Source organism: Bufo gargarizans, chromosome 1, assembly GCF_014858855.1.
Source record: "Bufo gargarizans isolate SCDJY-AF-19 chromosome 1, ASM1485885v1, whole genome shotgun sequence".
Lineage (NCBI taxonomy): Eukaryota > Metazoa > Chordata > Amphibia > Anura > Bufonidae > Bufo > Bufo gargarizans.
The window spans coordinates 85,505,798-85,519,527 of NC_058080.1; the positions used below are offsets into that span (position 1 = coordinate 85,505,798).

Genomic DNA, 13,730 nt, shown 5'->3' on the forward strand with positions numbered 1-13,730 from the left:
CAGTGCAGCAAGGAGTATAAGGATTGTTCCTATTACCCAGGCTGTAAACACTCCTATTGAGCCCTGTTCTGCTTCAATACTGTGGAATATTTCCTCCCTATCCTTTCCCTACACTTCTAATGTTCTTTCCCTGAACTTCTATTAAGCAAAATGTACGTTTTCAAGTCTTTTCTAGCACTGGCCCTAGCGCCTGTGTCTCCCTACACTAAGTATACTGGAATATGTCTGAATCCAAAATAGCTGAGGCTGTTTATAGGGCTGTGACATCACAGAGTTCCTTGCTCCATGTCCTAACATGTGCAGCAGCCATTTTAGGAATGTGATTCGTTACCACGAAGCATGAGGAAATTCGGATTCGGTGCAAATCGAATAATTCCTAAAACTGGGATTGAATTCCACTTCGTCATCTTCTATTTGATCATCTCTAATTACCAGCTTTGCACTGTAATGCAAATTTTTTTTTTTTTTTTTTTTAAAGCTGATCATCTTGCACCACTCAAGATATTTTCAGCCAAGAGGAAAGAGAAATGATTCAGTGTATCTGTAGTCTACCACATTTTCTCTGGTCCATTATAAGATTTAAAGAAATCGATGAATCAACTCAAAACTTTAGCAAATTGATGTGTCATTTACATACTTAAAATTTTTCTTGGAAAGTTAGGGGTAAGCCATCCCTGGGAACACTCAGAACTCAGAACTAGGGATGAGCGTACATCATGTTTTAAAGTTTGGGTTTAGCCTGAATTTTGTTATGGATTCTGTTACCACAGAACATAAAGGAATTCTGTGATGGAATGCACCACAGAAGCCTTTAAGAGGCACTCTGTTTTTCATTCCGTCTTAATACAAATCTATGGGCAGCATAACGGATCTGCCCGGTTTCGTTATGCTGCCCATAGACTTGTATTATGATGGAACGCAAAATGGAATGCCTCTTAAGTCTTAAAGGCTTCTGTGGTGCATTTTGTCATAGAATTCTGTTATGTTATGTGGTATTGGGATTCATAATGGGATTCAGGCTAAACCCGAACGCCGAACTTAAAAACATGAGGTTTGCTTATTCCTACTCAGAACACTTATGAGGAGTGCTTACAGAAGCCCCATCCATTTTGCCCCAGGACAGTTTGAATTTGCCTGTTTTGCCTCTAAATATTAGGGATCATCCCTGCAAATTTGGGAATGTTGGCAAATATAGCTTTATTAGCCCCTTGGCCCAGAAACAAAGAGCATGTGTGCCACTTGTGGTGCCATAAGACCAGGCATGACATTTAAGCATGAGGCCTCACAGCAGATTTAAAATGTTGTGGTTCCCCTTCACCATGACCAATTTAAGCAGCAAATGAGCTAGCAACATAGAAATTGTGGGGTTTTCTTGGTCTCCCGTCCATAGATTTTTCATCTTTCTCTTGACCTGGGCTGAATAATTAAAGAAAAACTACTAGTTTAACTGTCCATCAATAATTTTACTAAAAAGGTGGTTGCACATACAAGGGTAACATTGTATTATTACCCTTTAAGCTCACATTCTGAGAGTAATCCTGATACCCCCAAATACACTAAACAGTCTGCCAGCTTTTGAGAATTTATTTCTGACCCAGTCAACATTGTTCAATTTGTAATGTGCAAGAACTGTCAGTACAAAGATACTTTTCATACATGGGCAATTGAAAAACATGAAACTGCAACCAACAGCACATTTTTGAGATTTGTACTCAAAGTGCTATAAATATTTGTTGTATTTTGAAATTATGTTCATTTAGATATGAAAAAGTGGTGGTGCACCATAGAAAATAACCTGCTAAGCTACTATGAAAATGAAGATCATTCTGTTCCAGAGGGATTTATTGATTTAACAGAAGCTATATGTTTGGAAGTCCATTCAACAGAGTTTACTCTAAATGCAAGGTATGCACACAAATCAAATTTTCATCATTAATTTATAAATTTCTATTTTACACTGACAAAATGCAAGCAACATGATATGAACGTTGGTACCTTATGTAATATAAATGCAGCACTGTGAATCAAATTGAGAGCGTTAATGGTGCAAAACTGATCAACGTAGGTTTTAGTAAAACGGGGTTAATAAGAGAATAGTGGATGAGTGACATTAAAAGGAAGAAGTTAAGGAAAGGGTTTAACTCTAACTCAAGAGCTCAGGCTAGACTTGTCTGAAAATCTTTGAGGGTAATATTAAAGCCTGGATTACACTGTCTAATGTTCTGGCAGTGGATGATAACAAATCCATTGACTCTCACGTGTACTGTACCTGCTTGACTACACTGGCAAAGCAAATTGAATGCAGGAGGAATGATTGCTACCACACTTATTCTTACCTCATCCAGTTTTGTTGATTATCAGCAGCATATCCCTGATTATCGGCAACACATCTCCGTGCATAATCATCATCTTTTATCCTGATGAAATATGCCCATTAGATGACCCTCGAATGTTTCATACATCTGATCCTGCCTGTTCTATGTCCAGCCTGGCAGTGCTAAACTGCTTTTGATCCTCTCCTACTTGCAGCCTGGCAGAGCCTACTGCTTCTGATCTAGTCTGTTCCTTGCCTGTCCTGCAGTGCCTTACTGCTTCTGTTCCTGTGTTTGTCCTGCCTTCATGAGAGGGCCCCTGGGTTCTCCGGAGGGAAGATCTCTTGTCTGTGTGCAGCTCTTCCTGAGACTGCTATGCTTCCATTCCCCATTGGGTCCAGGCCCCTGCTTCTGTGCTGGTTCCCGTTTGTTGTCTGATCCATGTCCTGTGTTTGCTTGGGTTCCAGTTCTGTTGTCTATTCTGCTGGTGGTTGAACCAGCCTGAATCCTTGCAGGTAGGGGCCAAGTGTACCGGGACCTTCCTGGAGGTGCGACCAGTGAGCTCTCGGCTCAGTTCATCCCCACCACCAGGGAAGAACGGGGCTCACTGGCTTTATGCCCTCTGGGTTTTGCCTGTTGTCTGCCGGTGAACTTGGTTCTGTGGTAGTGCTACCACTATTGCCTAACCTGCATATGTTACTGTCATGTTCTTTTATTATATGTGTAATAAAGTTTTTTTGGTCCCTGGTCTGAATCTTGCTTGTGTCCTGTTTGCAAGACGTCCCGGATGTCTGCCTTGGGCCTGTGGTACGTGACAACAAGGTTAGGGCAGGTAGACTTCCTTCAATAAAGCAAACAGGCAGTATCAGATAAAAGTTGGCACAGGATCAATACAGAAGTCAGGCAGTAGTCAGGATTCAAAGTACAGGATTAATCCGATAAACAGGTAGAGGTCAGCACAACACCATAGCACACCAATGCATGATTAGACAAGCAAAGAACCTATTGCTAAGTGCTAGGTCTGCGGTCCATGCCCACCACCTTCCTGCTGCCCCCTGTAGATGTGGACAGTGCCACTCACCATGCAATCCAGTATCCTGCTCACCAGTGCCTTTCCCCTACTGCTGCCTACATGCTTCAGCCTGATGTTCCCTTTTGGTGTGCTTGCACTCACCTTCAGCACTGTGAAAGGTCCAGTGTGCACACTCATAAATGCTTCCCCAGCTAATGGCTGAAGGTGCTTGGGTATTTTACGTTCACGTTCCCTGGTAACCAGCAAACATTTTTGAAAATCTGGTTCTATTGTTATTTACTCAGTTCAGTTTGTGTTTCAGTCTTTTCTCTCTGTGCTCCAGCCAAGTGCCCAGCCTGCCTCACCACTACCCCAGCAGTCTTATCTGTGTCTGCATTAACTGTGTCCTGCCTGGATCTCTAAAACCAGCAATTAACCTTTGGTGCTTGTTCAGACTGTGCTGGGGATTCGTCTGCATTTTTGGTGTGTTTTCTATAACCGGAGTTCAAAGTGCTTGCATCAGAGTGCCTGAAACCAGTGGGTCAGCTGGCAACTACACTGGGATTATCCCAGAAGGTAGGAATCTGGCTGCTAATCCAGCATTGCTGTCCAGATCTCTGTGTAGGAGTTAAAGGGTGGCCCTTAGGGTTAGCTATACGGGAGCACGGAATGTCAGGCCGGAGGCTAGCAGAGGCAGAACTACACACATTCCAGCAGCCAAGCCCTCCAAGAGTAAGCAGATAGTGTGGGGTCACAGACCATGGCAATACAGATCTGTGTTAGGGGTAAATATTCAGACAGTCACACTTTTGGGGACAGACCTCAGCATTACATTTAAACTGCCAGTTCACTAAAGGATCAGAATGCATGTTTTTTTCTGGAAGTTTTTTGAGAGGGAAGGCAGATGAGGAGTTATCTGACAATCTATCTCTCGGTTGCAGAGATTGTTTAGGAGTAGGAGTAAAATTGCTGAAGTGGTGAAGAAAGAGGCATTTTTGATTGATAAGATATATTCCAAAGCTTTTCATTCACTACTGATTTATAAAAAAAATAAAAAAATTTAAAGTGACCATTTAACATGGCTCTGTAGCATAGTAGAATTCAGGAAGAATCTTGCAACTTCATATCGGGTCCAGTGAGACAGCTGAAAACCCCAAGGCAGAACTGGTTTTTATTACCTGTTTTGCCATTATTGACCAGTCATGTGATTTAATTTAACTAAAATTAAATTAATTTAAAGGGGTTATCCAATTCAAAAATGCGGGGATGCAAGGGGGCCACCGTGGAGGCCTGCTATTGGCTGCACCCCTGTAGCCAGATGTTTTTATCCTCGCAACAGGGAAGTGCAGTGGCGCAGTGCAGGGATTTGGAGTGATGCGGGTGCCAGGGAGCGCGGTAAGTATGAACTATAGGAGGGGTCAGAGCATTGTGCTGGGCATTTTTTGAATTGGATAACCCCTTTAAATTATGAAAATAACTTGAAACAATGTAAATTTTTAATAGTACTAAGCACCAGTGCGAATTTTCAAAGTTAGGAGGCTACAGAAATATGCAGTTTTTCTATGTAGACGGTCTGAGAAATAAGAAAAAACTAACATATACATATTTAAATTAGGGAGGTCTTTTAGTGGAGAACTAGTTTGAAAATGATTGAAGTTTACTGAATTAATTAATTTTTGCAAAACATTTTTCATGTTTTTTGTCAGTCAAACCAACTGCCAGCTGGCATTTATCTTGCATATGTGGCCAGCTTAACTCACACTTGGTAGCAGGGTTTTGAAAGTTTTTTTTATTTTTTTAAATTACAAGCTGAAACCGCTAATTTTGGTTCAATCAAGTCTTATTTTCAAACTGCCAATGTTTTGTTCTTGCTGTATGTCAATTAGAGCTGCTTCGATAAATTGATTCCAGCACACCACTTTTGTTACAAGTAATAAATTATTTTGATGTCGCAACAATAAACTTGATGTTAAAATTTATAGTACACTGAATGCAGTTCAATATGTTTTTTTTCCTCCTGTACACAGTGGGTATAATAGCATGTCAAAACCTAATCATTTTCTATAGCTAGTCATTTTCTTACTTTGGGCAGGTGTGCTAAAAGTTTGTAAATTCTGGGTTGTCAATCTGATTTTTGTACAGCAAGTTTGTTTAATGGGGAGAATATGAATAAACCTACTTGTTTTTTCTGACATTTTTAAATAAAAATGAAAAATTATTTCAATAATAAAACTTTGATTTCTGGCTGAATAGGACTTTTTAATGTTTTGTTAATTTTTTTCTCCAATATATGTTTAATAGGATAGGTCATCAATACCAGATCGTGGGGGGAGGGAGGCGACACCTGGCACCCCTGCCGATCGGCTGTTTGAAGAGAAAGCAGCTCTCCTATGAGTGTTGCCTTCTCTTCATTGTTTACCTGCTCGCTGTCAGAAATGCAGCAGTGAGCAGGTGTAATTACAACATACAGTAGCTGTCCCATTCACTTCAATGGGACGGCTCCTTTCTATTCACTTGAACAGGAATGACCCGTCCCATTGAAGATAAGCAGTAGTTGTAAGTTGTAGTTGAAATAATACCTGCTCACCCCTAAGGTTGTGATGGTGGGCAGGTAAACAGAGAGGAAAAGGCAGCTCTCATACGAGCGCTGCTTTCTCTTTAAACAACAATCTGATATTAAAGGTAATCAACATTAAAAAAAAGCAGACAACCCTAAAAAAAACTAGTTTTTGGAAATTCATTGAAAATTTCAAAAATTGTTTAGAAAATTCCAAGCTTTCTAACATCATTTGTTTCATCTGAAGTGTTAACACTCAAACTGTTTTATTTTGTCTCTCAATGATAAAGAGCACACCAAAGAGTATCCCACAAGGCAAGTCAACCAAATAAGTCTCTCTTGAGACATCTGGTTCTCTTTTCCTTCTAGAAAAGAAAACTAGCTTGCAGGTTTCATTGAGAGAGTTGTAAGCTTTGTAGGGTGTTTTAATTATCTTGTCTCACTTTCAGTTGGAGGTGTCTTTGTCTGAAGTTAATACAAAATAGTTAAATAAAGTTGCTGAAGGTGCTGTCTGTCTTTAGTATACTGATGACATATCCTCAGTTGAATAAGAAGAAGCTATAGTTATACTTACTTGCTGTAAGGAGAACACAGCATTAATGAGCGTTGCATTATTTTTACACAGCAGATTGGAAGAGATGCTTCCCTGTCTTTTAAGCAGGTTCTGTAGCAAAGCTAGAAAAATAGCTTAGTCAGCCTCACATTCGCCACTAGTTCATTCAGGACAAAAGCTGCAAAAGTTGCAAGGCTTCAGGTGAAACCTCTTAATGGATATTGGAATATTATGGAGACCAGATAATATAAGTGACATGATATGAGAGAGAGAGATACAGTAAAGAAGGTATAGAGACTGCATGGTCAAGCATTGGAGTCAGCCAGTAAGTTATTTGCTTCTAAAGGCTATTGACGTTATTGCTGTAAGAGGGACATTGTTGAGACACCCTTCACACTTGGACACGTCCTGGATAGTCATATCTTAAATCTTGCATCCCTCAGTTGGAAAATACAGCCAGCATTTCAAGAGTAATATTGCCACTAGAGATGAGCGAATCGTATCCCACAAAGTTATTATGAATTACTCGATTTGCCTAGAAGCTGAATTTCCTTGTGCTTCGTGACAGCGCAACAATTAATTTTGAAATTCAAACTTACCGCCTTTATTTGCGCGCAAAAGGCCGCCAGCCCCCATCTTGCTTGAAGATCTCGACCAAAATCCTGCGCGGCGGGAGATTACATCATCACGCCGGCTGACATCATACATCACCACGCCGGCCAGCGTGCTGACGTAATCTCACGCTGCATGTGATTTTGTCTGAGATCTTCAAGCAATGTGGCGCAGCCGGCCCGTCGCACTCGAATGGACGCGGTTAGCTTGATGTAGTATATTTTTTATGTTCACACTGTACACTCAGATGCCGCGATCATGTATGTATGTATCTTCAGGATAGGATTATCTGTATATGATCGATGGGGGTCCAACACCTGGCACACCAATCAGCTGTTCGAGAAGGCTGCTCCAATGGGTGCCACTTCCCCCGCGCAGCTTATCCACTGAATGGCGCTGTGCTTTATATCACACATCAGCCTCAATTTACTTAAATGGGACTGAGATGCACTAAAGCCAGGTGACTGATGAATGTAATGTCACTGGCCTAAGGTAAGATATGAGAAGGCCACAATGCTGACTGGAATGCTCTGGCCTTTTCAAGAAGCTGAATTAGAGTCGGAACCCCACCTATCAGATATACAGGGAGTGCAGAATTATTAGGCAAGTTGTATTTTTGAGGATTAATTTTATTATTGAACAACAACCATGTTCTCAATGAACCCCAAAAACTCATTAATATCAAAGCTGAATATTTTTGGAAGTAGTTTTTAGTTTGTTTTTAGTTTTAGCTATTTTAGGGGGATATCTGTGTGTGCAGGTGACTATTACTGTGCATAATTATTAGGCAACTTAACAAAAAACAAATATATACCCATTTCAATTATTTATTTTTACCAGTGAAACCAATATAACATCTCAACATTCACAAATATACATTTCTGACATTCAAAAACAAAACAAAAACAAATCAGTGACCAATATAGCCACCTTTCTTTGCAAGGACACTCAAAAGCCTGCCATCCATGGATTCTGTCAGTGTTTTGATCTGTTCACCATCAACATTGCGTGCAGCAGCAACCACAGCCTCCCAGACACTGTTCAGAGAGGTGTACTGTTTTCCCTCCTTGTAAATCTCACATTTGATGATGGACCACAGGTTCTCAATGGGGTTCAGATCAGGTGAACAAGGAGGCCATGTCATTAGAACTTCTTTTATACCCTTTCTTGCCAGCCACACTGTGGAGTACTTGGATGCGTGTGATGGAGCATTGTCCTGCATGAAAATCATGTTTTTCTTGAAGGATGCAGACTTCTTCCTGTACCACTGCTTGAAGAAGGTGTATTCCAGAAACTGGCAGTAGGACTGGGAGTTGAGCTTGACTCCATCCTCAACCCAAAAAGGCCCCACAAGCTCATCTTTGATGATACCAGCCCAAACCAGTACTCCACCTCCACCTTGCTGGCGTCTGAGTCGGACTGGAGCTCTCTGCCCTTTACCAATCCAGCCACGGGCCCATCCATCTGGCCCATCAAGACTCACTCTCATTTCATCAGTCCATAAAACCTTAGAAAAATCAGTCTTGAGATATTTCTTGGCCCAGTCTTGACGTTTCGGCTTATGTGTCTTGTTCAGTGGTGGTCGTCTTTCAGCCTTTCTTACCTTGGCCATGTCTCTGAGTATTGCACACCTTGTGCTTTTGGGCACTCCAGTGATGTTGCAGCTCTGAAATATGGCCAAACTGGTGGCAAGTGGCATCTTGGCAGCTGCACGCTTGACTTTTCTCAGTTCATGGGCAGTTATTTTGTGCTTTGGTTTTTCCACACGCTTCTTGCGACCCTGTTGACTATTTTGAATGAAACGCTTGATTGTTCGATGATCACGCTTCAGAAGCTTTGCAATTTTAAGAGTGCTGCATCCCTCTGCAAGATATCTCACTATTTTAGACTTTTCTGAGCCTGTCAAGTCCTTCTTTTGACCCATTTTGCCAAAGGAAAGGAAGTTGCCTAATAATTATGCACACCTGATATAGGGTGTTGATGTCATTAGACCACACCCCTTCTCATTACAGAGATGCACATCACCTAATATGCTTAATTGGTAGTAGGCTTTCAAGCCTATACAGCTTGGAGTAAGACAACATGCATAAAGAGGATGATGTGGTCAAAATACTCATTTGCCGAATAATTCTGCACTCCCTGTATATGACTTATCCTGATGATAGGTCATCAGTATAAAACACGTAGAAAATAGTGATGAGCTGCATAGGCAATATTTGAATTTGTAATATTTATCAAATTTCTGGCCGAATATTCGCCATAAATTTGCAAATTCGAGAATTTGTGATCCCCAGTCATTATGTACTTGATTGCGAAAATCAGCAATGTAATATATTTGTGATAAAAAGTTGCAATTACAATATTCCCAACTATTATAAAAATTCGATTTGGCTGCTTTACCGAATTTTACCAAAGAATTTGCTTCGTGATTAATTACTTTGTCATGAAGGGCCTTTCTTTGTAAGTAATAGGTGCAAGAAAAGGAAGCGGTAATTGCGCTGCTCCCTAGTATTGTACCCCTCAGATGCCACGTTCATACCTGATCGCGGCATCTGATAACAATAATTGAGTGAAAAAATAAATTAATCATAGTTACCTCATCTATTTACTTGTCCGTAGCAAATAGATGATGTAAGTATGATATATTTTTTACTTTGTGGACTTCCATTCGCTCAACACTAATTATACATTTGGCTGCCTGCAGCCACAACTAGGGGGAGATCTGTGCATAGTAATGTACGAAGTTACAGTTGAGTGAAATGGAAACTGTAATAATCTGAGCTTAGCCTAGTGGTGACAGCATGAAAGTATAGTGTTTTCACATAGGAAAAAAAGAGTACAGCACCATTACCACCATCACCCTAGGTCCCATAGCAGTCAAGTTGTCTGCTCCCATTGAAGGTGCACCATTGGCAGTGCTTACTACCGTAATTAATAACTTTAATAACACAATTTATGAGGTATCACTGTCTGCCTTAAAAGCAGCAAAATTCAAATTTGTAAAATAAAATATTGGTCCACATTTTCTTTTCAATTTTCGATTTTTTTTCTTTTTATATAGAAAACATTGACCTAAATTTACTACTGACATCAAGTACTATGTTTCTTGAGAAAACTGTGTCAGAATGACTTGGATAAGTAAAAGCTTTCCAAAGTTATTACCTCATAAAGTAACTGGTCAGATTTGCAAAAATAGGCTTTGTCAGGAAAGTGTTAAATAACTTAATTTGTATATCCCAAAGGAAAGAAAGGAAAGGGGCCATGATCAAAACCAATTTATTTATGTATTTATTTATTTCTAAATTGACATAGTAATGTGTATTTTTAAAGGGAACCTGTCATCTCTACTATGCTACCCTCAATGAGCATTTCTAAATGTTCATTGTGTTACCCTAAACATATAAATTACACTTTTAATTTCATTTGCAGACAAATTCAATAAGTATTATGCATTTTTGTACTTCCTGCCTTTTATGCAAATTAACATAAAAGAGTCATATCTTACTTGTGTGACCAGAGAAGAGTCATATTTTCAAGCTCTGACTCATCTCAGGTTAATTTGCATATGTATCAAATCATTTTTTTTCCACAATAAAAGCACACAGAGCTATGGGGACTGGGTATTGCGGATGTGCTAGCAGCCATCTAGCACCCCATGTTCTCAGCTTTATACCCAAAATCCAGGTGACAGGTTCCCTTTAAGTGCCACTATTTTGAGGTACATGTATAACTTGAATTAATATTTTTTGGGGTGGAGGGCAGTGTGATAAAACAGTAATTCCACAATTTTTTTTTTGTGCTTTGTTTTTAAAGCACTAATGGTGCAATATCAGTGACAACATAGTTTTATTCTGTGTGTAATTATGAGTACTACAATAGCAATCTGCGAAGTTTTTTTGTTTTCTGTGTTTCAGTATTAAAAATAATAAGGCAGACTATACTTGTGTCTATAATCCATTGGCCATTGTGTTTGTTTTTCTGCCACCCCCCGTTTGTATGTCAAATGGTAACATCCTGCCCTTAAACATGTCAAGATATGTGCCGTGCTACATATGTTATTTATAGGGTTATCTTTTTCTGGCACTTTTTTGCCTAAAGTTGTTGAATAAGACCTAAGTACTGTAGCTAGGAAGGTATGACTAACGTCAGAAGAAAACTCTCCCTAGTGTCTGGACTTGCTGTATTGGACACTGCTTAAAAATGGAATAGCTGCCCCATTAAGTGTTTCCACGGCCCTATATCGATGGGTACTAAATTATTGGTTGCACACCATCCGGTGTTTGGCATTATTTACACTCATGGCTTAACATACGCTATTAGGAGACATTGAGCCATCATGTACACATAGAAACATAGAATGTGTCGGCAGATAAGAACCATTTGGCCCATCTAGTCTGCCCAATATATCTGAATCCTATGAATAGTCCCTGGTCCTATCTTATATGAAGGATAGCCTTATGCCTATCCCATGCATGCTTAAACTCCTTCACTGTATTTGCAGCTTCCACTTCTGCAGGAAGGCTATTCCATGCATCCACTACTCTCTCAGTAAAGTAATACTTCCTTATATTACTTTTAAACCTTTGCCCCTCTAATTTAAAACTGTGTCCTCTTGTGGTAGTTTTTCTTCTTTTAAAAATGCTCTCCTCCTTTACCGAGTTGATTCCCTTTATGTATTTAAAAGTTTCTATCATATCCCCTCGGTCTCTTCTTTCTTCCAAGCTATACATATTAAGGTCTTTTAACCTTTCCTGGTAAGTTTTATCCTGCAATCCATGTACTAGTTTAGTAGCTCTTCTCTGAACTCTCTCTAGAGTATCTATATCCTTCTGGAGATATGGCCTCCAGTACTGCGCACAATACTCCAAGTGAGGTCTCACCAGTGTTCTGTACAGCGGCATAAGCACTTCACTCTTTCTACTGCTTATACCTCTCCCTATACATTCAAGCATTCTGCTGGCATTTCGTGCTGCTCTATTACATTGTCTTCCCACCTTTAAGTCTTCTGAAATAATTACTCCTAAATCCCTTTCCTCAGATACTGCGGTCAGGACTGTGTCAAATATTCTATATTCTGCCCTTGGGTTTTTACGCCCCAGGTGCATTATCTTGCACTTATCCACATTAAATTTCAGTTGCCAGAGTTCTGACCATTCTTCTAGTTTTCCTAAATCCTTTTCCATTTGGCGTTTCCCTCCAGGAACATCAAACCTGTTACATATCTTTGTGTCATCAGCAAAAAGACAAACCTTACCATCGAGGCCTTTTGCAATATCACTATCAGATATTAAACAAAATTGGTCCCAGTACAGATCCCTGTGGAATCCCACTGGTAACATGACCTTGTTTTGAATGTTCTCCATTGACTACAACCCTCTGTTGTCTGTCACTCAGCCACTGCCTAATCCACTCAACAATATGGGAGTCCATGCTCAATGACTGCAGTTTATTGATAAGTCTTCTGTGTGGGACAGTGTCAAAAGCCTTACTAAAATCTAGATATGCAATGTCTACTGCACCTCCACCGTCTATTATTTTAGTCACCCAGTCAAAAAAATCTATAAGATTAGTTTGACATGATCTCCCTGAAGTAAACCCATGTTGTTTTTCATCTTGCAATCCATGGGATTTTAGCTGTTCCACAATCCTATCCTTTAATAGGGTTTCCATTAATTTGCCTACTATTGATGTCAGACTCACTGGTCTATAGTTGCTCGATTCCTCCCTACTACCTTTCTTGTGAATGGGCACGACATTTGCCAATTTCCAATCTTCCGGGACGACTCCTGTTACTAATGATTGGTTAAATAAATCTGTTAACGGTTTTGCCAGCTCACCTCTAAGCTCTTTTAATAATTTTGGGTGTATCTCATCAGGCCCCTGTGACTTATTTGTCTTCACTTTAGACAGCAAACTTAGAACAACTTCCTCTGTAAAGACACATGCATCAAACGATTTATTAGTCATCCTTTCTAGTGGAGGTCCTTCTCCTTTTTCTTCTGTAAAAACTGAACAGAAGTATTCATTACGGCAGTCGGCTAGCCCTTTATTCTCTTCTACATACCTTCCGTCCTTTGTTTTTAATTTTGTTATTCCTTGTTTTAATTTCCTTTTTTCATTTATATATCTGAAGAATGTCTTATCCCCTTTTTTCATAGACTGAGCTAGTTTTTCTTCTGCCTGCGCTATACACACAAGTATAAGTCTGCTGCTTTGATCATATGTACTTAAAGAGCATATACAGTGGATATAAAAAGTCTACACACCCGTGTTAAAATGTCAGGTTTCTTTGCGGTAAAAAAATGAGACAAAGATAAATCACTTCAGTACTTTGTCCACCTTTAATGTGGCCTATAAACTCAATGGGAAAACAAACTGAAATCTTTTAGGTAGAGGGGAGAAAACATATAAAAATAAAATAATATGGTTGCATAGGTGTGCACACCCTTAAAGGAAACCTGTCATCAACTTTATGCTGACCTCACACAGCATAACTGTGTGACTCATGAGCTAAAAGTAAGTGGTTGCTGAGAACCAGAATCATAATCATTGTAGCCCAGGCCTTGCAAATCTACCTGAGAACAGTCATGGTTAATCATAATCTCCTGCACTCCCCACCCATCTGCTGATGATTGGCAGTTCTCTCCTAGAGAAAAAGGGAGAAAACTAGGCAGAAGACTGTCA

At 39.8% G+C, this 13,730-nt stretch overlaps 1 protein-coding gene across 1 annotated transcript in view; it reads left to right on the forward strand.

Annotated features, from left to right (window-relative positions):
- ARAP2 (ArfGAP with RhoGAP domain, ankyrin repeat and PH domain 2) overlaps positions 1-13,730 on the forward strand; it is a 449,134-nt gene that overhangs the window by 243,850 nt on the left and 191,554 nt on the right. The window contains 1 exon segment of the mRNA XM_044276099.1: positions 1,761-1,905. Within this exon segment, the coding sequence (XP_044132034.1) occupies positions 1,761-1,905 (145 nt within the window).